Raw genomic sequence first — 26,438 nt, forward strand, 5'->3', positions numbered from 1 at the left:
TATCTATTGTTATACCTCATTTATCATAGAACTGGACAGCATCAGTTAAAATAAAGAATTGAATCCTTAAAAGGTTGAAATAAATAATTTTGTCAGCCTCTGCACGGCCTGAGAAAAGGTAGGCCTACAAGGTCGCTCAATGTTATTTCGCCATAACGACAAGAGGTCCCATTTGTAATATTCACTTTGTAAACAGACCAGTCCAAAACATGAATTGTCCTGCATTCTAGAGGAAATTTAGAGAACTACAACAAAGTTCATTGTCCGGAGAAGAAAATAAATCACAAGTTTTGCGATCCGGACAAGATTATCTTTTTTTATCTTATGGAGAAATAACATAGAGCCGACAAGAGGTCCATTTTCGGAAATGCAATTTTTACGACATGCATAAAACATTTTTTTACCTCCAAAGAGCTCATTATAAGCTTTCTTTTGATGCCAAAATCGTTTCTTAAATGCAAAAAAATCTGTTTTTTCGTTATTGAAATTTTCTAAATTGGTTTTCTCAAAACCACCCTTTTCCATAACAAAATTTTGAAGTCCTATAACTGTAACAAAAAAATCGTAGATGCATGGGACTTGCATCAAGTGATTCGGAATGTAATAAGGAATTCAAATATATATATAACTCAAAATCAAAAATTCCCGACAAGAGGTCCCTATTCACTCTCCACATCACAAATAATGATTTTGGTATAGATGGCATTAGGCCAGGGTTTAAAAAAACATTTGTAGTGGATAGGTTAAATTACAGCTTATCTTGCTGATAAATTATAATCGACACATCTCTAGTTTTAAGACTAAAATGCTCAATTGCCTAAGTCAATTAGGGTAATTTGTATTATGCTCATACAATACATGATCTATGTACTTATTAAATATTATTACCTAAAAAAATAATTTTTCATCTTCGCATTTTACATTTGAAGTATTGCTCATGTATTGTGTTCAGTAATAGTCATTTATTGTACCCAGCCATAGTGAATTTAAGAAAATGTTTTGTGTTTAGACATGTCTTTATATCTGATTCTCGATAATAGTAATTTATAACCAACTAAAAATTCAGATTTTCATCTCGACAGTAAAGATGTTAAGTAATAGTCATGTATTGTACCAAGTCATGATTAGTTTTAAGGTATGTTTTCTGTTCAGGCGTGTCTTTATATCCGATTTTCTATAATAGTAATTATAACCAACTAAAAATTCATATTTTCATCTTGACAATTGAGATGTTAAGTCATAGTATTGTGTTGTAACAAGCCATGGTGAGTTTAAAAATATGTAATATGTTCAGACATGTCTTAATCCGATTTACAATTAGTAGTTATTATTAACTAAACATTTCTATTTTCATCTTGACAGTTAAAGATGATGTATCTTAGCAAGCCATGATCAGTTTTAAATTATGTTTTGTGTGCAAACATGATAGCAAATTTTCTATAATAGTATTTTATGACCAACTAAAAATTATTATTTCCATCTTTAGTAAAGATGGAAAATAATAGTATATTGTATTGTAACAAGCCATGGTTAGTTTAAAAATATGTACTGTGTTCAGGCATGTCTTAATCTGATTATCCAATAGTAGTTATTGTTAACTAAACATTCATCTTGACAGTTAGCAAGATGTTAAGTAAAAGTAATGTATCGTACAAGCCATGGTCAGTTTTTAAATATGTATTTATTGTGTTTAGACATGTCTTTATCCGATTTTCTATAATAGTGTTTTATAACCAACTAAAAATTCTTATCATCATCTTTTACTGTTTGGATGTTAAGCAATAGTCATGTATTGTACCAAGTCATGATCGGTTTTAAGATATGTTTTGTGTTCAGACATGCATTTATATACAATTTTCTATGAATAGTAATTTATAACCAAATAAAAATTCATATTTTCATCTTGACATTTAAGATGTTAAGTAATAGTATTATTTTGTGCAGCCATGGTCAGTTTGAAAATATGTATTGTGTTCAGACAAGCCTTTATGCAATTTTTTATGATGGTTGGTAATAACCAACTAAAAGTTCATATTATCTGTTCATCTAGACAGTTTAGATTTTAAGTAATACCATGTATCGTTGAGAATATGTTCTCAGTATTGAAAAAGTTCCTATTCTGTGTTGTTTTTTTGCAGAAAATAAAAAAGTTAAAAAGCACATTGTTTTTACTTTCTCTCCTTATTCGAGTTTGAATTTTGGGTATAAATATCTGTTTTGGTCCCCCCTAAAACCCCAAAAAGTGGTTTTTGAATTGAAGCTGTGTGTGTACAGAGTGACAGACACCTGTGGTCCGATTTTGATGGGATTTTGTATATGGCTACTGACACCAAGGGATCTCAAGTTTTGTCATTTTTTTCCAACCACTGCATGGAAATGATCACATTGCCACACCTGTAACCAATACGCAAAATGGTTCATTTATACTCTAAAGCAAGAATGATCAGCTGATTTCACCATTGTTACTACATGAACCACAGCTGCAGATGAGGTACATAACCTAAAAAAGCAAACATAACCTAAATTACATTTTACATACAACTAAAAAGTTAATCTTAAAAATTGTAGGCATCCCACTTCACCAAAGAAACACTGAATATTTGTAATGTGACTCTCGATGTTGAGAAAGGGGCCAGTGGCTTTGAAATACAGTATTCAGTGTTTCTTTTATGTTATTTTAGTGAAGTAAGATGCCTACAATTTTTAAGTTACGCCTGCTTATCCTGTCCTTTTGTCTCCTTAATTCTCAGGAAATTAGCCCTTTCCAATCAAACATAAAAAGTTATTCTAATCTTGTGTGTGTGTGGGGGGGGGGGGGTGTAGCAATTTCCAAGACATTTTACAACTATGAGTATCTTCTGACAAAGTAGTATGTTAGTAATGTACATTGATCAACTACTGTTCCACAGTTGTACCATAAAAGGTGAGCTAAAGAAGCACAGCAGTGGCTAGCTAGATAGTACTTCCTCATGTGCCAAAAATAAATACAACTGAGTCATGGGTAAGACCCATTCACTGTATTCACCACCACTCTGTCATTTTTAGTTTTATTGCAGAGTAACATTGCATCCGACATGTAGGTTAACTATTAAATTAATTTCTGTATAAAAAACTATTCTGGGTTTCTACTTTGCTAGACACTATTGATTGATACTGCCAACAAAAATATTGTACATACTGTAGCTAATGATGAAAGGGAATTTTAATATACTTTCCTTCAATAATTGAGAATATTATTCCACTTCATCTTATTTACAGGCAGACAAACTACTCTAAAATATAATAGGAAGCAAAACTTTTAAAAACATTGGTAAAAGTAACTGAATATAAAGATTATTTGGGCAAACAATTTCAGACTTCTTTTATAATGCGTAAAGAAATTTGTCATTTTCTGACAGAAGTTTGTATTTATATACTCATCCTTTCCTGCCAAAAATACTCTAAATCAAATATTACCGTTATTTTTGGAGTAATATATTGCAAAGCTAAATTATTATACGATCATTTTATTTTTTGTTTACGTCTTATTTGATTTTAAAAAAAACGTAAACCATAGGTTTGACATGTTCTCACACCAAAGTGATACTTTTTAGTCATATTGTGTGTTATTTACAATACTATTATGAAAAGAATTATCTCTTTAGTTAACTGATTGTTGTCAGGAAAAATTGTTGGTGTGTTCAAAAATACATTGGAGTAATCAGTAATCTACCTGATCTACTTGAGGTTCCAAAATGTATCAATTGTTAATGTAAGTCTAGGATTAAATGAAATAATATTCATGTAAGAAAGGCAGTGGAATTCGGAGTCCATTTAAGTACCGCTGGTGAATGAAGCACCTTTAGTGAGAAAAACAAAAACTTAAATAATGAACAGTTGTTATGTGCTTAATATACACCTGCAAATTAAACGTTCTTAACTTACTGTAAGTAACTGTGTCGTACCTATCCACTTTCTAAAAACTACTGTAAAACGGCTCTCTAAATTAAGGGTCTAGATTAATGTTTGTGTGCTGTTTGAAAATTTGAACGCCAAAAATTTGTTGTTGGTAAATCTGCATTAATCTCATCACTTTTAGTTTTATCTTTGTTTCAAAGCATTACAGACATTGACAATTTTAATGTTAATGTCTTTCAAACTTTTCCTTTACGGTGATAAGCCTTTACAAAAAAACACATCATCCCCATTTGTTTTTTAAAATGTTCTATATAGGGGATTTTCATAAGCTTTACAAACATTTAGCTTTCTCTATTTTAGTGTGAAATTTTAGGTTTCATAGAGGGCAGTTAAATTCAATCTGTTACTGTACTCTTGTATAAAAACACCAGTGAGTGGCTGTCTGTCATTTACATTGCCAAACTCTATACGAATAAATCAAAATCATACTATATGCCTGGGAATGTTTTTTCATTTCTCCTTCTCAAAACAAAAATCCCCCAAGGCTCTGCCTCCATGTGGGTATGGCATTCAAAGTTTTAAAGTTAAGGTAATAATGAATGGGTGTGTTTTTATTTGACTATTTTTGGTACCTATAATAAATTACAGTACATGTTTGATTTTGAACAGTTAAAGGCATTAAAGCTGTTTTTTATATTTTTAAACTGCTGTATGTGACTAATAGTGTGGTTATGACTCAGCAAAAAGAATAATTTTGTACAAGATAAAAAATATACTATGCAAATTGTGGGTGTAAACTGTTTGCAGCGGTTTCTTCATTATTAAATTCTGTAATAATTATTTATAAATTACTCTTAGTTATCTCACTAAGAATCGTTTTCAGAAAAATATTCTTTATTTTCGTTTTATTTTGATCAATTCAACAGATTCAATATATTTTTGGTACTTACTTGAGGACCATATATTTCATTGTCTATGGGTAGCGAGTGGTTTAAGGACTCAAATTTAAAGGTCGCTGTCGCTGGTTACGTAATAAGTAAGATATACTGCAGTTACCAGACCCTGATTCCATTTGTCATTATTGGGCTATCAATTAATTAATTATTGATGCTTTTTTACAACAGGTTGACAATAGATATAGTAACAAGACCAGAGTTTGGACCATTAAAAAAGTTAATAAGTGCCACTGGCAGATAGGCACAACTATATAACCTTTATAGGCGTATTTCGTAATTTCACCTGAATTTCAAGTTGGTTGATGGGTTAGAAATTAGAAATTTTCCCTACATACTATGTATATGACTGAGAGTAAATGTGCCTTAACTGATGCCTAACATATACCCTTGTTTAATAAAGATGTAGGTAGGTACTTATCCACACCAACTTGACTCAATATTCTAAAAATAGAAGTTATAAAAACTAGCACTGACCCGAATACATGAATAAATACTGTACCCTCGCCACAGCAAACCGGCAGACTAAGCAAATTTCCATTTACCTGATTGGATTTACCCTAAAATCTCCATATATTACATTTACCCCCGTATTCCCTATTTAAATAGCATTAGATTAAGGAGTATACTTTGGTTTGCTGCAACAGGGAGGGTTAAAAAGTGTTCTTTTTAGCGAATTTCCCATATAGGGAATAAGCTATTACCGTAGTACTCATGGTAAGACCTGGACACGGGACCGATTTACTTTTTCGTTTTGAGGTCCCTAGAGACCAAAAACACCATCTGTTTAAATTCATGTATATATATTGCTAAGCTTTTAGAGAAAATTGCCAAAGACCAACTTGTTTTTTACCTCCACCAGTGCAATATTTTAAGTGAAAATCAGTATGGTTTCAGAAGTGACAAAAACATATCTGATGCTTTATTTGATATTAATAAATACATTAACGAGGCAATTTATGGCAACAAACGAAGCATGTTAATTTTCTTAGACTTGAAAAAAGCTTTTGACTCAGTGGACAGAAGTAGATTGTTGCGTAAACTTGAGCTTGTCGGGGTGCGTGGCACCTCGCTCGCTTGGTTCAGCAGCTACCTCTCTGATAGGCTGCAAACTGTCGCACTTGGTGAAGTGGCAAGCGATGTATTGCCAGTGGAGTATGGTGTAGTCCAGGGTTCGACCCTTGGTCCTGTTTTATTCCTCATTTATATTAATAATATTTCTAAAATTCAAACAGAAGGAAAATTAACATTATTTGCTGATGATACTCTAATATTTGTAACCGGAGCATCCTGGGAGGAGGTTAAAAACAAGGCAGAATCAGACCTCTGTTTACTAAAAAAATGGCTTGATCAAAATGTATTGTCCCTTAATATATCTAAAACAAAATTTATGCCAATTTCATTACGCAAGATAACCGAATACAAACTTGATAACCTAACTATTCATGTCTGTGGAAATCATTTCAATAACTCTTGTTTTTGTAGCAAAATTGAAAAAGTTGATTCATACAAATATCTTGGTATTGTTTTTGATTCAAAGATGAAATGGTCGGAACATGTTGAATACCTAAAAAATAAATTACGTAAATATATTTATGCATTTAGGCAACTTAGTGATATTCTCGAAGAGCAAGAAATTAAAATAGCATACTATGCATATGTTCAATCATTGTTGTCTTTTGGAATTATTGCTTTTGGTGGTGCTTACAAAACTATCTTGCAACCTGTTTTTGTAGTGCAGAAAACAATACTTAAAGTTGCTTTTAAAAAACACTTTAGATATTCAACTGACGATCTTTTTGTAGAATCGGGAGTTTTGACAGTCAGGCAGTTATTTTTAAAATTTATTTTAGTTCACATGTACAAAAACTTTGATAATATTTTTGTAAAAATTACTCATCCCCACAATACGCGCTTTTCTCGAAATGTTGGTGTAAGTGTTCCACAAACTTTCAAATCATTTTCAAATACGAATTGCTTTCACTTAACCCAAATCATTTATCGTAACATGTGTAACAGATATCAAAATGTCAACATTCTAAATTCACCCTCTCTCTCTCTATTTAAGAAGCATGTTGTGGGGTGGCTTGTTGGTCTGAGTACAGAGGACACCGAGGCCGTTATCGCGTTGGGCGGACCTGACCGTTGACCCTACACAATCACTGATACACCACTTTCACTGACTGACTAATACACTACACCCCACCTCTCCTCTTCAATCTTCACCAGATATTATAAATTACCTCTGTTTGCACAAAGAGTTTTTTTTTTTTTTTTTTACCGTCAATTTATCCCAGAACACTAAAAATTCAGCTTCAAGCAAGACAAAAAAAAAGGTTTAAATTATACGATTTTTTTTTTCTCCTATATATTTTTTACTTCCCATTTAAATTAATCTTTTCGCAACTCAGTCTACGCACAGGCCCTGCCTATGTAGACTTTTTCCTTTCTTATAGAATGTATTTTTTTTTTTTTAACACTTTTATTTACTTATTTCTACAGTATATAATTTTTGTTTTGTTAGCTAGTTAGTAATATTTTGCTGTTTCATATTTAAGAAAAGAAAAAAAATACAATGTACTTGTCTGTAAATAATTAATGGGAAATAAAATATTATTTCATTTCATTTCATTTCATTTCATTTCATATTTATTATTTTCTTGCATGTTTATTTTTATGTATGTGTTATTTATATTTATATATGTGTCCATTAGCGTGATAACTCAAGCAAAAATCATCCGATTTTGATGAAATTTGGTACAAACGTGTAAACCTACGTTTATTCGAACGAGTTCGCGAACCAGCATGATCGGACTATGGGAACAGGGGTTTATGGGGCAAAAATTGGTTTTTCCCATTTTTTACCCTAAAAACATAAAATTTACCATTTTCTTTCCAAACCATTTTGTAGAGCTTAAAAAAAACAAATAATTTAGTATAATGAAGCGTTATTATGCGCCTAATAGTTACGGAGAAAATTCCAAAAAACTGTAAATTTAAAATTCCCATGTTATTCTTATAGAGAATGAGTTGTTGTAGTTTGCTTGTTTATGATCATATCTTGATCAAATTTGGAAAATGTATTCATTTCATACTAAACTACTAACATTTTACAAAAAACACCTTTTTACCCTCCCTGTTGTAGCAAACCTAAGTACCCGTTAAACTAATGTTATTTAAATAGGGAATAAATGTGATATTTTTAAGGAGACATTTCAGTGTAAATCCAATCAGGCAAATGGAAATTCGCTTAGTCTGCAGGTTTACTGCGGCGGGGGTATTTGAAATTGTAATAAATAGTTTAGTATGCATTCTCCAAATTTTATCAAAATATGTTCACACACACACACACACATATATATATATCTTAATCTTTTCGAACAGATGGTGTTTTTGGCCTCTAGAGGGACCTCAGAACGAAAAAGCAAATCGGTCCCGGGTCCAGGTCTTACTATGAGTACTACGGTAATGTAATAGCTTATTCCCTACATGGGAAATTCGCTAAAATCAAACCATGCTATAGGTTTCAAGGTTTGATGAATATTTCAAAGGGCAAAGCAATAAGTGTAAGGTGTAATTGTTGGTCCACCACCATATCTTATATGTAATTAATTGAACATATATTTTTCATAAAATAAGAAAGTATCAGTGATATTTTTGTAGATTTATATTTTGTTTCACTTTGATGCAACCGATACGGTATAGCTGGTCTTCGTAATTTGCGGCAGGTAATTATATAATGACTATAACATATAATAACTTCGTGCCAGTGTTTGATCATAGATTAAAAATGTCCTTTCTTCAATGGTTTTTAAAGGCCATGACGTATTTTGTGTTGAGTGAGAACGTTTAATGCCTGCCTCTTTTTTCCTAAAAAAGTTTAAAAAAATTACAGATGATGATATTGTTGTTGATTGTTGTCTGCTTTTCTGCTGGCCTGTCACCACACCACTGTCACCTACTGCTGTTGCTAATAAGTCCAGGTTGCTCACTGCTCAGGTGGACTAGAACTAGCAGTTAATTAATAAAAAATAATCCATTCTAGTCCGTAATGATGTGTTTATTGTACAATGTCTTACTTTTAAAAAAGAGTTAGGAATTTAATTTATTTGCATATTTTTCATGAATAACTAGCCATGGCAGAAATTAGGCCTAAACAAGATGTTGAAATGAAAGGTTGGCTTATGAAGTGGACCAATTACATTAAAGGTTATCAAAGAAGATGGTTTGTTCTGTCAAATGGATTACTCTCTTATTACAGGTAATTTCATTTTCTCTAACATTGCTGTAATCGTGACATGACCGATTATTATTTAATAATAATTGACCTATCAATTTGGCTATCATTCTCTATGTTTGATAGTTACTCTGGTAGGCTAGCCTAGCCTATTTCATACGTATTCTCTGCTTAGCACTATATTAAATGAACATCCTTTAGTATGTAGGCCTAGTCTCATTTATATGATGGAGATACGTAGTGAATACACTGGTGAGTGATACGCAGGCACTCTTTTTTTCTTGTGCCCACGTCAGTGGCATTTTGAAAGAAGTCAATTCAAACGCTTTTAGGGGAAAGTGGTCCAAAGTCATCAAAGTTTTATTATTATTGCTTTTGTTAAAGTTTTTGAAGAAGTTCTATCAAATCACCAATAAACAAACTTGGTATCTGGGAGCAATCTTAAATTGAACACTTCCTTTTATCTTTTTAAGATCCATTTGGAGAAACCTGCCGGGACCAGAACCAAAAAGTAGCCTACAGCACCCTTATAAGACCATTATGAGGAGCGGTTATTTTTTTCAGTGGCTATAGTAAAGAAGTTACTAAAAACGGTTTCCTGCAATTCATTTGGAAATAAATTGTAGTAACGATCACGACTGTACACAATAAAACTATATTTTTATCATTTGACAGGCCTAGTCAAAAATAAGAAACATAGGCCTACTGCGGATCAAAGAAGCTGTGTGTGAACGCTTAGCTTACCTATCACTTAGTATATCCGTAGGTATTTGGTTAACCTTTGGAACTAAGCATTTAGTTAAAAATGCTTAGGTTAGTATCTATGCAAAATTTTGTTTGCTTTTACTGTAACTCGCTGTCATTTAGCAATATAAAAATATTGGACTAACATGCTCACCTTGCTTTTTACTCGGGTAATGATGTGATGTTGTCCGTGATAGGCTTAGGCCTACCTAGTTTCAATTGTATGATAAAAGGCTATCACATTTTGTGTCCATTGCTGTATTGTGTTGAGTCCCCTATTTTTAATGTAGTTTAGACAGATAAATTGTATTTTTTATTGCAACTCTTGATATGCTACAATAGTTGTAAATGATAACAAATGATTATGCAAAGGAACTGTGAGACAATGTAACCAGCCTATTAGAGTCATATCTAGCCCAGGCTAACTTACAGTGGATTTTATTCCAGGAATCAGGCAGAGATGGCGCACACATGTCGAGGCACCATCAGCCTGCATGGCGCTTTGATTCACACGGTGGACTCTTGTACCTTTGTCATATCTAATGGTGGCACTCAAACATTCCATATCAGAGCAGCCAATGAGGTGGAGAGACAAAGATGGGTCACGGCGCTAGAGCTGGCCAAGGCTAAGGCTATACGAGCAATGGAGTCCGGTAAGAAATTATGATTTACGTTTGAATTTTCTTTCAAGGGTGGTAAAATTTTGTAATTTGTACTGATGTTTCATGCATGAATACTCCATCATACCTGCCTACCATCCTGTAAGATCAGGTGATCAACTAATACACCAAGAAAATTTCACCCAAGAATCTTTTGTATCTTAAACTCTTCCCGGAGAGGTGATACATAAATTTTGTCGACAGGGAGTAATTGAATTTCTGTCGATTCTGTAGATAAACTTTTTGGAGTTTGTACAGTAATTTTTTCAGCTGGTTCATGCCACTGTAGTGTTACGCTCAGTAATGACTGGAATCGTGACATTATCACACTTATTGCTGTGTACACATAGTTTTTTCAGTGTTAAGATATCTTGGTAAAACATAAATTAATTGTGTGAACCTACTATATAATGTTGTTTTAGAGGAAAAATATTGTTTAAAGTTAGGAGTGTTATAAGTCGCAATCGCCACTCTTTTGTCCCGTTTCAAGTGCTAACATCGCGATCCACATTGTAGTATTGTGGCAATAAAACAGCTGTAAATTGAAACGTACTCTTAATGGATTTCAATAATTTTTGTACAGTAATAAAGCAGGATTTTTTTTCTATATATATAAGGCATTTACATATCCATTGGTTGAGATCGTACCTGTAAGCTTAGAATTTCTATGGGCATTTTGTATTGTTGCTAGTCGGCTGTTGTCTACAGATTGTCCATATTCTACCAAATTTGTTTATGGTAATGTTTCCGTTTAACATATTTTGTTAATGGTTATTTATATTGAAGTAAGTTATTAGGCTATTAGTGCATGTGTAATTGTATAATGTGTGCGTGATTGTGGTTGTTTTTGTATTGATTGCAAGGTTTTTTATTGAAATAAGTTATACAAATTAAGACTAGGCCTAAATTTTGGCATATGCAAACATTTTTCTTCACAATTAAAATGCTCTTTGATAAAAAGTGTGGATGTATTATACATTTTTCTCTTTGGCATTAAGTTCTGCATATTTTTCTTGAATTTAGAAGTTGTTATTTTTATCTTTGAAGTATTTTGAATATGTCCTAAAAAAAAAGAATTAAATTTCTACAATTATTTAACTATTTAATCAATAATATCACTCAAAAGGCAGCAGAATGTGGAAGTTGCAAGTAATTGGGTAAAATATTCATAATTTTGTGTGATTAAAATTATACAGTACATAATTGGAGTACATAATTATGATGGTGTCAACTTAGTAACAAATATTTTGGCTAAAAATAGCACTTATATGAGGATCAACACCTTACAAACCCCTTGACATTTATGGCATAAATGGCCTATTGCTTCTAGGGTTAATAAATAACCCAGCCACTTTTCATTCTTGACTTAATACTCAATGTTACTGCATAGACGGGTTGTGGGTATATCTTGCCATTTTAGCGAATTTCCCTATAGGAAGTAGCTATTAGACGAGATACTCCCTGGTTGTGGATTAACGTCCGCACTATTGAGTACTATGACGATCCGCAGTACTATCCTGATAATTAAACCTATTTGTAAATTACAAGGCAAAAATGTGGTTCAGATTCCACTATAAATTGTTGGTTCCTTAGTTGCCATTGGCTGTATGGGCTATTAATTAACAGCTGTTTCTAAGGAACCAGTGGTGGCGATAGCGGGCCCGCGGTGCGGGAGGGCCTGCGAGCTAGGGGGGCCCGTGAGCCTTGACCGGGATTTTTGGTAAATTTTACCGCGACACAGGCAAGCGACAGGCTCAGCCACACGGGTCCCCTATAATAACAATATTTATATGAGAATTAACATACATGTTTTTATGACAAAAATTTGTTCAAACCAGCAAGAGCACTAGGACAAGTAGTTTACAACAGGTAAACTGACACTATTACTTGACCGATCGATATAAATTCTCTACCAACTTAGTAAGGAATTGTCATGCAGGTTGCATCAACTGTCCCCGTGGACTGTGTGAAGGCGCTATAATAGGGCCGTATTTATGACCAATGTGGCCTCCGGCCTAGGAGTTTATAGCATTAATGTTAATCTTCTTAGCTACCAGCGTGTCACACCAGAGAGGGCCCTCTATGCTGATTCAACTAAATTAACTTGACAATTTTTTTACGATCAAAGATCGGCAAATTAACCTAGGTGGCTAGGGCACTAGCTAATAAATAATTCCATTCTTTCATTGATGCTAAGGAGGATTTTCATTTCATTTCTTACTATTAGGAGGCTGCCCTTTAGATTTGTTTACTTCGCACTTAAGATTTGTTTACTTCGATTCTGTTACTTACATAGGTAAGTATAAGGCTTATAGAAGCCTCAGGCCAAATCAGATCTGTTCAAAATTGGTTTGCTTTGAAAATGGTTGATTTTTATAATATAATGTTGATTTTCGAGCCGAGCAGAGCCTGGCCTACAAGCTTGAGAGATCAAGCACAAGTAAGAAAATCAAGCTCAAGCCGTTTTTCTCAATACTCGATACAATAAATCCAATTAAAAGTAAAAGCTTTTATTCCGCGAGGATCATGCTTACAAAATTGAAAGATAAGGCCTACGCTTTTGCCGCCATCCCGGATTTTGACGAGAACATTTCCCCGCAGGTGACGATTACGATGTCTCCACGGCCACAGGAGATGTTCAATATTTGGCTGTGATTGCGGAATACGATAATGACGTTTCTTTATCAGCGAGAGATATATCTAGGATTTTGCCGCGATTGTGGAAAAAATTATTTCCCCGTCACCACCGACGGGTTGCGGGAGATATTAGTCCGTGATATTAGATTGGACCGTGAATGTGGGGGGCGATGATGTTGCTATCTGTTGATGTCATAGGTGTGGTTACATTTGCAATCACGGTAGATAATGTTTCTTCCATGACTGCGGGAAGTATTCAAGATTTTGCTACGATCATGGAAGACGATGCTACATAAAAGACATGCCAAAATTACATAATAATTATAGCTTATGTCTTTATGCTGATGACGCTAATCTTCAAATAAATGGGCACTCTATTAAGGAGGTTGAGTTGTCATCATTTTCAAACCTGGCTCTTTTAAATCAGTTTTTACAAAATAATAGTTAAGTACTAAACTCTGCTAAAACAAATTTCATTGAATTCAAAACTTATCAAAATAATAAAAATATGCTGTCACCTACCATCATTCTAAATGAAACTGAATTAGAGAAGGTGTATGAATCTAAATTTTTAGGATTAACTATAGACAGCAACTTGTCTTGGAACAGCCATGTCAATAATCTAGTTTCTAAATTAAACTCTGGGGTATATGCACTAAGGAGGCTCTCAAAAATTTGTTCAACAGAGACTCTGAAAATAGTGTATTTCGCCTATGTTCATTCAAATATCGCCTTTGGTCTTTCAGTATATGGGGCAACTTCCATTCAAAATTTGAACAAAATACTAAAAATTCAGGAACAATCAATTCAGATTATATTTAAATTAAATTATAATGAATCGGTAAAACTCTTTTTTTCTAAAATTGGTATCATGACTGTATATGCAATGTACATTTATGAAACTATAATTTCTGTGAAAAACCGTCAGGACCAACTTCATTTTGTTGGAGATACTCATAATTATAATACAAGATTCAGGAATAGAATTGGCATTGACAAACATAAACTTGGATTTTATGAAAAAAAGCCAATGTATATGGGATCAAAATTTTATAATATGTTACCAAAAGCCATTAAATCTGAAAAAAAATATTAATAAATTCAAAAATCAACTAAAAAAATTTCTTATTGATTTAACATTATATTCTTTCACCGAATTCCCATGTACAAATTATGTGTAAAGAAAGTTTTTAGTTCTGTTTTTCTTTTCATGCATATAACTATATCTTTTGTTTTGACAGCCTTAGTATTAACCAATCTTAGTTATAATGTATCTTAGTATTAATTAATATTGACACCATTCTATGTACAGAGTACTAATATTGAATAAAGATTTTATTGATTGATTGATACGTCCGTGAATATGATAACTTGAGTAATTTTTTACGATTTCAATTAGGCCTAACTTTGGATTGAATATTAATATCATGGTCATTAATACAAGCTTATTAATGACTTTTTACAAGATTATTAATGACTTCTTACGTCATGGTCATATGAATATCCATCTTGTAAGAAGGTAAACTTGAATGAGTTCGCCAACCAGTATGATCAGTAATGGAAACATTATCATCATCATCCGCAATCGTAGCTAAATCATGAACGTCTCACGCAGTTGTGTAGACATTATCGTCATCTTCCGCGATCAAGGCAAAAGCAGTAATTTTTCAATAGCACAATCTTTGCAGATGTGTCGGGTACTGCTATAGACTTTTTTATCAACTCAAATCAAATCAAATCAAAACATCTTTATTTTCCTTACATGTACATGGGTACAAAAATAGTGTCAAGTATAAAGTACTAAACTAGCTTGGATATAAATACATTTTAAGTGTGAATATTTATTCAATGAGTTCCTCCATTGTATAAATATTTTTTTAATTTAGATTTAAATGATTTATAATTTGATTCCTCCTTTATAGAGGCAGGCAATTTCCTTAGAATTAGTGATCTAGCAAAAGTCGGGTTCTTTTTTTGGAATTCCAGCTTATAGATTGAAGTTACAATATCCTTTTTATGTCTTGTATTGTAACTATGTGGCACAACTGGCTCATATTTTAGGCTGTCTCTTTTAGCTATACATGCTATTTTAAAAGTATACGCTGCAAAAACTGTTAAAATATTTAGATTTTTAAAGTGAGATTTAACTGATTCATTTTTTTAAGGTGTAACATGGTTCTAATGGCTTTTTCTTGCATGATTGGAATTTTATTTAAATTTTTAATCGTAGTTGTCCTATATAGTCCAATGCCATAGTTTATGTGAGAATGAATATGGGCAAAATATATTTTTTTAGTGCATCTAAATTGCACAAATAAGACATTCTTTTCAATGGGTACACTCCAGAATTAAGCTTTTTTAATAATTTCTCAACGTGTTTATTCCAACTTAGATGTTCATCTACATAGAGACCTAAAAGTTTGGCTTCAGAAAGTTGTTCTATTGATTCTGAATCAATGATCAAATTGGGTTCAAGTTTCTGTTTACTTTGTTTAGTCGGAAAGGACATAAAGTTTGTTTTTGTTGTCTCAATACCAATATCCAATGACCAAGTATCTGTGGTATCGAGAATCGACACATCTTCTATTCCCAACCCTCACGAGTCAGCAAAAGTACTAGTGGGGCTTCTAGTTTAATATTTGTGAACTATAATGGACTTGTGCTTCCTGTAGGCCCATAAGGTTTCGGTTCTTGTTGTGTTGTATATTCAATGCTAGAGGTTGAAAGTTGATTTGCAGCGCCAAATTGTAGGACTCTTTTTTTGTGTCACATTCTAGGACGCTAGGTTCTAACTCGGTTCAACCTTTTTTACATATTACTTCAGGCTAGCCTTAGAGGGTTGTGGCATTATCACATGGATCAAAATCTATTGGTATGGTGATTGGCGGAATTTGAACCCTGGAGTTCAGGCACCAAAGCCCCACACTCTACCTCTAGACCAGCTCGTTCCGCTCCCCGATTGTAGGCTAGGACTCTAGGAAGGAGTTAGGGTAAATTGTAAATCGCAAGGCGGGTCTCTTGCGCATACTTCCACTACTTGATTTATCCCTATTCAATCCACTACCAATTCCAAATAACAATAACCACAAATAAAAAAAAATAGACTCGTCTGTCGGGCACCCCTCCGTCATCTACTTGAACTCATCCGGCAGACAGTCGCACATTCAGTATTTTCTTAACACGTTCGCTACCGCATTAAAAAAAAATTCATTTATATAGACCAACGAAGCACTTATATCAAAAGCTTATATCATAGATAAAACATACTCCCTTAGGACATTTCCCATCCTTATGGAACAGCTGAAGCCAATTTTATTGTTACTTCTGTACAATGCACTGCAGAAGTCGTGTTTTTTTTACAATTTGTTTCTTGTTATTCCAGTCACTTAAAACCCTGTTTAACCAAATAAAACGATATAATCATAAACAACAACTCATCCTCTAGTTATATAACCAAATAAAGCACAAATTATGAAATGAACTCTAAACTGATAGGAACACTATTTCGTCAACACTAGCAACCAGGGTCACTGGATTTTTGTGAGTGTGTTTATGTGTTTTTGTTCTTTTGTGGTTGATCACTGTTAACCAGTAAATAATATCAGAAGTCTTGGATTTTTCATTCAGGAGATTTTAATTTTTTTGGGTTAAAGAAGGTTTTTACTATTCTGTGAAATATACTTGAAATATTAGACCAATCCCATGAATGAAAATCACATAAGCCCCAAATAATTAACGTATGGCTGATTAACTCTAAAAAATGTCCAATCGTGACATCTTAGGTTGCCAGGCTCTGGCTCGGAACGGTTTTATACATTACCTCAGGTACATTACTAGGTCTAGAGGGTTGGGGCATTATCATTTATATTACAATCCATTGGAGATAGCGCGATTTGATCTCAGGACCTCAGGAAAACGCCCTGTGCCCTACCACTAGGTCAGCCTGATCCCCAATAATTACAACTGATACTAAAATACCCCTGTCACAGCAAACCTGCAGACTAAGCAAATTTCCATTTACCCAGCTTGATTTCTACTAAAATATTCCCTAAAAACTGCCAGATTTATTTCCTATTTAAATAACATTAATTTTAGTGAGTAGATAGGTTTGCTGCTACGGGAAATATATTGAGTGTGTTTTTAAATTGAAATAATGATAGCTTAGTATGAAATAAACAAAATTGGCAAATTTGATTAGAATATATCCATAAACAAGCAAACTACAACAGATTATTTATTCTCCATAAGAATAACATGAGAATTTTAAATTAAACATTTTTAGAATTTTCTCTGTAATCAATGAACATACAAAAACACAATATAAAATTTTTTTTGAGCTCTTCAAAATGGTCTAGGGAGAAATTATAAAATTTTGTGTTTTTAGGGTCAAAAATGGGGAAAAATCAATTTTTACCCCATAAAACCGCCCATAAACCCCATAAAATTTTTTGATGAAATTTGGTACAAACATGTAAACCCACGTTTATTCGAACGAATTCGCGATCCAGCATAATCGGACCATGGGAACGGGGGTTCGTTGGGTTGGGGTAAAAATGGGTTTTTCCCATTTTTGACCATAAAAACAAAAAATTTTGCAATTTCTTTCTAAACCGCTTTGTAGAGCTTAAAAAAAAATATTAAGTATATTGAAGCGCTGTTGTATGCCTAACGGTTACGGAGAAAATTTAAAAATAGTGTAATTTAAAATTCCCATGATGTTATTCTTATGGAGAAAATTAAAATTGTTGTAGTTTACTTGTTTATGGATATGTATTGATAAAATATGGCAAATTTATTTATTTCATCCTATACTATTGACGTATGGTCAAAAAACACTTTTTACCTTCCCCGTAGCAGCAAACCTAAGCACTCGTTAAATCTAATGTTATTTAAATAGGGAATAAATATGTCTTATTTATGGAAATATTTGAGTAAAAATGTAATCAGACAAGTTGAAATTCGCTTAGTCTGCAGGTTTGCTGCGGCAGGGTATTTTTTATACATGTAATGTGATAAAGGAAATAAATAAAATCCATCAAATGGCATAATTTAATCCCTATACTAATCTTTTACCAGGTAAACATTTTTGGATAAATATCCTAAATTTGTTTATAGCATTTAGCGAATTACCCATATAGGGAATAAGCTCACCATACGAATAAGCTGAACATAGGTCTCATGGTGAGACCTGGAACCGATTTATTTTTTCGTTTCCCCCTGATGCAAAAAAAACCATCCGTTCAAATTCATACATTTGTGTCTGTTAGTACACTAACTCGAGCAAAAATTATCAGATTTTGATGAAATTCCTTATAAACATGTAAACCTACATTAGTTTTGAATGAGATTGTGAACCAGCATGATCAGACTATGGTAATGGGGATTTATAGGGTAAAAATTGTGTTTTGACTATAAAATCAATAAAGTTTGAGATTTCTTTCCAAACTATTTTGTAGAGCTTAAAATACAAAATGTTTAATTGATTGAATGGTGTCGTTAATTGGTTAAGGAGAAGATAAAAAAAAAACTTAACATTAAAATTTTCCATGTTATGCTTATTCAAAGTACTATACTGTTGTAGTTGTAGTTTGCTTGTTTATGAACATATTTTGATCAAATTTGGGAAAGGTATTTATTTCATACTAAAGTATTAACATTTCAGTTAAAGAAAACTTTATTACATTCCCTGTAGCTGGAAACCCAAGTACTTGTTGTATCTATTTAAATGGGGAATAAAATAAACATGACTTGTTTATAGAAATATTTTGGTTAAAATCAAAATCCAATCATACTAATGGAAATTCAGTTAATCTGCAGGTTTGCTGTGAGAGGTATTTTTGGACTGTATCTGCTCATACTTGTGTGGTATATCACTAGCCTTATCACTTGGCAATAGTGAGTAGGAAGCGTTTGTCAAAGTCAAGATTAGAATTAGACGGAATGGTGCATTCAACTACAACTGTAATTTACACCATGTAGAAACATTGTGTGCTTTATCACTCTATATTCTTACTTAGTTTATTTTCAAATAGGGTCTACCATATGATTTATTTCCCTGGTAAACTTTCTAAAAAGTTTTTCATATGTAACAAAAAAATTACAATCATAATTTTGATTAATGTGTCAATATACAGAGTGAATAAAAAGTCAAGACACCCCTCTCTAATATTTTTCTAAGTAAATATACAGAGATTTCCTTTTGGTGGTCATGCAATCTTAGCAGGAAGTTTCATTTTATGATTTTAAAATTTTTGAGTGTCCCCCCAACCGGGGGGGATTTGGGGAGCAACTAAAATATTTTAAATGTAAACCCCCATCAAGTGACACCTCATTTTGAAGTGTTTACAAAAACTTAAATAATGCTGAAAACCAGAGTTCGCTATCTCTTCTCTATCCAAAATGGTAGCCCGTCTAAAGTTTCGTGACGTTACTGTTACATTTATTTTCTTGTGTAATAAAAAGTAATTTCCCTCCCTCTAATTTGTTTCTAAAGAATTGTGAAAACCAGAGTTCGCTATCTCTTCTCTGTCCAAAATGGTAGCCAATATTACCATTACGAACAAATATTGCCATTGATTTTCCACAACATTTGATAGGCTACCATTATGGATAGAGAAGAGATAGCGATCTCTAGTTTTCACCATTCTTTAAGTTTTTGTAAACACTTCAAAATGAGGTGTCACTTGAAGGGGGTTTACATTTAAAATATTTGAGTTGCCCCCCAAATCCCCCCTTTTCCCCAAAAGGGGAGTGTCCCCCCGGACACTCAAAAATTTCAAAATCATAAAATGAAGCTCCTGCTAAGATTGCACGACCACCAAAATGATATCTCTGTATATTTACTAAGAAAAATATTAGAGGGGGGGGGGTCTTGACTTTTTATTCACCCTGTATTATGATTGTCTTCAGACGTCCATCATCATTTTCTCAATATTCATTCATAGAGCAATGTTAAGAACATATTTCATATTTGATATTTGTACTCAAAGAAGGGAATTTAAAATGTATAAGTTTGCTTGCCACACTACTCAGTAATCAGCAATTTGGTTTCTGTACTCTTTATAGACCATAAAGTATTGTTTACATACAGGAATGGACAAAATAAATGGTATGAATACTAAGCGGGATGTGGCAAGGTAAAAGCCATAGGTTATTGGTGGGATTTGGACCCCCAGAACGGAAGTTGCACACTCTACCTCTAAACCAGCTCGTTGCTTTTTAATCTGTACAATTTACACAAAGTGTTGTTTAGTAAACGAATAAAAATTTCAACAATTAAAAAAGTAGGCCTTTACTTTTAACTGTTAAAAAAATTTAACAGTAACATGTATGCAATGAGAAATTGTTTTTGATATTGGTATAGAGTGCAAACAGAACTCTATCCACCGTAATATCTGTAATACTATTTCTCTCTTACTGTTATCTACTATTGTCGATTACAGAATGTAAAAAACTCTGGACAGTAAAACCTTAATGTCTACAAAAAGTGCAAACGTTTATTACAAGAGTAAATACCCCCACTGCAGCAAACCTGCTGACTAGCGAATTTCGCATTGCTGGAATGGGTTTATACATATGTCAGATTCTTTTCCTATTTAGAAAACCGTTATATGTTAAACAAGTACTTAGGTTTACTGATACAGGGAATGTAATAAGGTGTGTTTTTTAGTGATATTTTTATATTATAGTAAGAAACAAGTAAACTTGCCAAATTTGATGAAAATATATCCATAAATAAGCAAACTACAACAGTTTACTTATTCAACATAAAAACAACATAGGAATTCTAATTTACTGTTTTTTGTTTCTCCATAATTGTTAGGCACTTAACAACCTATTGCACAAAAATGCTTCAGTGTACTAAATTATTTGTTTTTGAGCCCTGCAAAATGGTTCATGAAGAAATTGCAAAATTTTATGTTTTGAAGCTAAAAAATTGGAAAACACAATTTTAACCCCATAAAACCAATCATTCAACCCCGTTCACAAGTTGATCATGCTGGTTCGTGAACTCATTAGAGTAAATATAGATTTACTATTTACTACCAGATTTCATCAAAATCCTACGGTCCTTGCTCAATTATCGTTCTAACAGACCCATACTTCTCCCGCGGTTTTAAAAGTTTACCAAATTGTGTACCAAATTTAATCAAAATTGGAAGATTTTTGCTCGAGTTGTCATGCTAACGGACACATATATTTTATTTATACGCATTTGAACAAATGCCGTTTGTTGGCCTCAGGACATAAAAATCAAGAAGTAAATCGGTCCCGGGTCCAGGTCTTACCATGAGACCTGCGGTAATAGATAATTTCCTATATGAGAAATTCACTAATAAAACAACATTTTCTCGTAACTGATTCAAATTCAAACGTTTGGTTATAGTTTGTTTTTTGATAAATTATACTATGAATTTCAGTAATTTTTTTATATTTTAAAGTCCATTTTGAGATTCTTGCACTTCTTTAAAAAAATTTATTTATGTACAAATTCACATATAGACCTTCTAAATTTTCTGGTTCAATTTTTACACTTTCAAAGAGAAAAAAAATTTGGTTATTCCCAAAATTTTATTTTAAATTCTTTTTCTTTTAAAATCTCCTATTTCAAGGCGACTTCTAATTTTCAACATATTTAGAGCCTACAAATGGAAGTTTAAATCGAGTGTAAATTCTGCAGATGTTTATATAGAGAAATTTAGTGTTTCCTGTTTCACTTTATAAAAAACCCTTAAAATGAGGGGTAAATCAATGGGTTCGGTACTTTCCTGTTAAAGGGAACATTCATTATTATCGATGATTTTTTTCTCGATGTATCGATATTTTTGTTTTCCGATTGTCACAAGTTGACAACTGATCTTGTTTAGGCTAAAATAGTCTATTGGATTAAGAAATGAAACTGTTCTAAGCTAACAACCAAAATTGCTGTACCAATTAAAAATTCCGTTTGATAACAGAATAGGCAAGTTAAACACGGAATGTTACACAGCAAGTTTGGTTAGTTATGTTAGGTTATTTTTTTATAACAGTTTCATTTCATTATCGTTTATTGATACTGAACAATATTTATCGTAGTTGTCAGCTGATATGTTTCAATTTGTTAAAATCGATATATCGAGAAAAAATCATCGATAATAATGAATGTTCCCTTTAACAGGAAAGTACCTTGAGTTCAATTGAATTACTGTACCTGTAAAGAGTTCAAAGAATGTATCACTTTGCCTTTAGAAATAGTCACGATTTTATCCAAAACATTTTATAAAATCGCTGATATTTGAAAATTTATTTCAATAAAGAACAATAACTTTTGCTCTTCTTTTTCTATAAATCCCTTCAAATTAAGATGTCTCTGTAGTTCACTTTTGAACATTTAGCGTTGCCCAAATATATCCTTTTTGGGGTATTGGGGAAATATGCAATCTCTCTCAAAAGGTTAACTAAACTTAATCATTCAGAAAAGTGTGTTTTATAGTTTATCTGCTTTTTTCTATTCAAAAGCTGCAAATGGGTCTAGGTATACATTTCCCTTTTTATTCATTAAAATATTTCTCATTTACAACTTCTCGATAATAATTAACGAGCAAAAGTTGCTGAAGGCTTGTGGTATTATGAATACATTAGTTATAATCAAGCCAGTATAAAAATTAAAATAAAAACATTTAAAATAGGTACTATGATTTTTAACTTGTATAGATATTAATTATAACTAATAAATATATAGAATTAATATATAAATACAATCCTCATTTACCTGTGGTTTAGTCAATGATTGCACTTCCTGGTAAATTTTCTGGTCTTCATTAGCATTACCAGGCTTCAAATCAAATCAAATCATTCTTTATTCACTATACATAAAATAACATGTATTGAATAGAGTCAAATAGGCTATAAATACGTATAACTACATGTTACAAAGTGCTTAAAGTATATTACTAAGATTTACTGTAGAGAAAAAAATAAATTGATTGATAATAATCTTTAAAAAGTTTTTGTTTTTTTCAAAGAGGTTGGCAGCCTCTTTTAACCTTGCATTTGCCCGTCCACATAGACTAAGCGCCCGTGCGTGGATCGTTTGCAGCAAAGCAAGGAGTGAGCCGGTACAGTACAAAGGTGAACTGTACTGATAAAATGTTATCGGCAGTGACCAGGATCCGAACCCACGACATCGCTGCCTTGGGCCCAAAGTCCGCGACGCTACCGACTCACTAAAGTGAAGCATTTCTAACTGAATATTTAAACAAAAATATAAGTTAACATTGATTCAATCACAATAACATGAGCAGTTAATAAAATAAAAAAAACGTACATCCATTTTTTGACCTAAAATAAAAATTAAAAATAAGAATAAATGTATTACTAATCATGGTGAAAATTTCAAATTATGGAATTCAAATTATTTTTATTTATTTATTTATTTATTTATTATCATCACATTACATCAATGATTGACAGGTGATTTGTCATCAAACTAAAATCTATTGTAACAAAACAACAATCATAATATTAAAAACAATTATACATTTGTTAGGAAATCTTCTAGTGAAAAAAATGCCTTCTCCAGAAGCCATATCTTAAGTGTTTTTTTAAATTTCAATATGCAATCAATTTCTTTTATTGTTGAAGGCAGCTTATTATAAATTTTGGGTCCCATATATTGTGGGGATAAATGAAATAATTTTAGTCTGTGTTGCATTGGCTTTATTATTTTTTTGTATCTTGTATCATGTCTGTGAGAGGGCTGACTCTCCATAAGTGTATCCAAGTTACTCTTGACCATCAAAGAAATATAATAAATATAAGAGCTGTATAAAGTGAGAATTTTGAATCGACTGAAATATTCTTGGCAATGTGTATCTGGAGGAACCTTGGCTATATGTCTAATCGCCCTTTTTTGAAGAATAAACACTTTTTTGCTTTCACTATACGATCCCCATAAAATAAGTCCGTAATTCATAATTGAAGCAAAATAAGCATGATATACTGCAATTTGTGTGTCAAAATTTGTTGGATCTCTAATTACTTGTAATACAAATACAGCTGAATTAAGTTTTTTTGATAAATTTTTAATGTGAGTTTGCCAATTTAAATGTGAGTCTATTTTTATTCCTAAATAATCAACTGAATCTTGAGAAACTATCAAATTTGAGTTTGAATTTAGGGTGATCTCATATTTTATATTGGAGGCAGAGAATTGTATCAGCTGTGTTTTTGATACATTCATGGAGAGGCCGTTGACAGCAAACCAGTCCTCAAGAGAATGGAGCTCTCTGGTGATTGTGTGAATAATGTCGACACCTTTTTGCTCTTTGCAAATGATTGCTGTATCATCTGCATACTGAAATATTGGCATTTTTGATACACTTCCTAGGTCGTTTACAAATAAAATGAATAGACATGGTCCAAGAATTGATCCTTGAGGCACTCCAAATGGAACATCCTCCCAATCTGACATGTAATTATTTTGAAATTTGTTTATTATTATCCTTTGTTTACGGTTATTCAGATAAGATGCAAACCATTGTAATGCTATATTTTTTATTCCATGTCTACTTAATTTTTCAAGAAGTATTCCATGATCAACACAGTCAAAGGCCTTGGACAAGTCACACAACACTCCCACAGTCTGCTGTGCTCCATCCAAGGCCCCAGCAATATTGTTGATCATGTCGGTTACTGCTTTTTGAGTGTTAAGGTTAGGCCGGAATCCAAATTGAGAGGGGTTGATAAGATTATTGTTTTCCAAATATTGTACTAGTTGGTTTTTGACAATTTTTTCAAAAATTTTTGAAAAGCATGGTAGCAACGCAACGGGACGATAATTAGAGGGATTATTAACATCACCTTTCTTAAATAAAGGTTTTACTTCTGCATATTTGAGTTTGTCTGGAAATACACCCCTCTCCAGGGACTGGTTTACTATTCTGCAGAATAAGTCCTCAAGGACATAAAAAACACGTTTTATCACAAAAAGAGGGATTTCATCCCACCCTGATGATCTTGTGTTACTTATGGTATTCAAAACTTTCTTAACTTCTGCAACACAGACTGTCCTAAAGTTAAATCTTGCATTATTAAGTTGAGAAATGTGTTTACTATTCTTCTCAAATAAGTTAATGGCTTTGGTTTTATTTGAATATTGATTTGAGGGATATGAGGCATTTACAAAAAAATTATTAAAATTGTTTGCAATTGATACAATATTACTCATTTTGGCATTTTCACTGTTTGTAACTTCAATAGGTGTTTCGGACGATTGCTTTTTTAATCCTAGTTCTTTTTTTACAACAGCCCATGATGCTTTAGATTTATTTTTAGATTTTTTAATGAAATCATCATTTGATTTTAGTTTTGCTAATGCAACAACTTTTTTGAACACTTTCTTATAAGTTTTTTAATAGTTCAAAAACTGAGGATTTCTGTTAAATTTAGATTCCTGGTGAAGATGTTTTTTTCTTTCTGCTGAAGTTTTTATCCCTTTTGTAATCCAATTCTTATTTATTTTGTCTTTAGTCCCTCCCAATTGAGATGTTTTTGGAAAAGCCTCATTAAATGAGTTTAAGAAAGTCAAGAGAAAATCATCATAATTTTTATCTGGGCTAGCTCTCTCATTGAAATACCAATTTGCGGACTTAAGTGCCATTTCAAACTTGTTAAGGTTTTCCTTGCTAAACTTTCGGGTGAGCTTTTTATGTTTTATCTGTCTTACTGGAGAAGACGTACAAGGTTTATTAAAAGATAGAAGCAAGAGACTATGGTCAGAAACTCCTATGTCTAAGACTATGCTACTAACATTTTTAGCTCGAACATTAGAAAAAATATTATCAATACATGTGCTTGAAAAGTTGTTAACTCGAGTGGGAATAAAAACGTTAGGAGTTAACCCAAAGCAGGTGCAAATTTCTAAAAGATTCTGAGAACTAGATTTTTCCTTAAGAATATCTATATTTGTATCCGAGGAAATGAATACATTTTTTGTCCTTGCTTCTTTAGATAGTTTATCTAATAAAATTTCAAATTTATGTAAAAATAATTTGTCAGTGTTATCCCCTGGTATTCTGTAAATGGAGGCATATACAGAGTTCCACTCCTTAACTTCTATAAAAGACCCTTCAAAACTAAAAGGTTCATTTAAAAATTTTAAATCTTCCCTTATTTTAAAGCTTACATTTTTTTCAATTAAAATACAAGATCCACCTCTTAGTTGATCCTCTCTCGCATAAAAATCAGCAATTTTAAAATCGTTAAATTGATTAAGACAACTTATGTTATTGACATTAAGCCAGTGTTCATTTAAAGAAATAATATTAACTT

General features: G+C 32.4%; 1 protein-coding gene across 1 annotated transcript in view; it reads left to right on the plus strand.

The window, feature by feature from the left end:
* The first annotated feature begins 8,802 nt into the window (after window positions 1–8,802).
* LOC128984632 (oxysterol-binding protein 1-like) overlaps window positions 8,803–26,438 on the plus strand; it is a 53,102-nt gene continuing 35,466 nt past the window's right edge. Inside the window, exons 1-2 of the mRNA XM_054403970.1 lie at window positions 8,803–9,111; window positions 10,279–10,484. Coding sequence (XP_054259945.1) covers window positions 8,987–9,111; window positions 10,279–10,484 — 331 coding nt within the window. The 5' untranslated portion in view covers window positions 8,803–8,986. The remainder of the gene's footprint in view (window positions 9,112–10,278; window positions 10,485–26,438) is intronic.

The sequence above is a fragment of the Macrosteles quadrilineatus genome, unplaced genomic scaffold, assembly GCF_028750875.1.
Source record: "Macrosteles quadrilineatus isolate MER2022 unplaced genomic scaffold, UCM_ALF_1.0 Scaffold_1__1_contigs__length_201487025, whole genome shotgun sequence".
Classification (NCBI taxonomy): Eukaryota; Metazoa; Arthropoda; class Insecta; order Hemiptera; family Cicadellidae; genus Macrosteles; species Macrosteles quadrilineatus.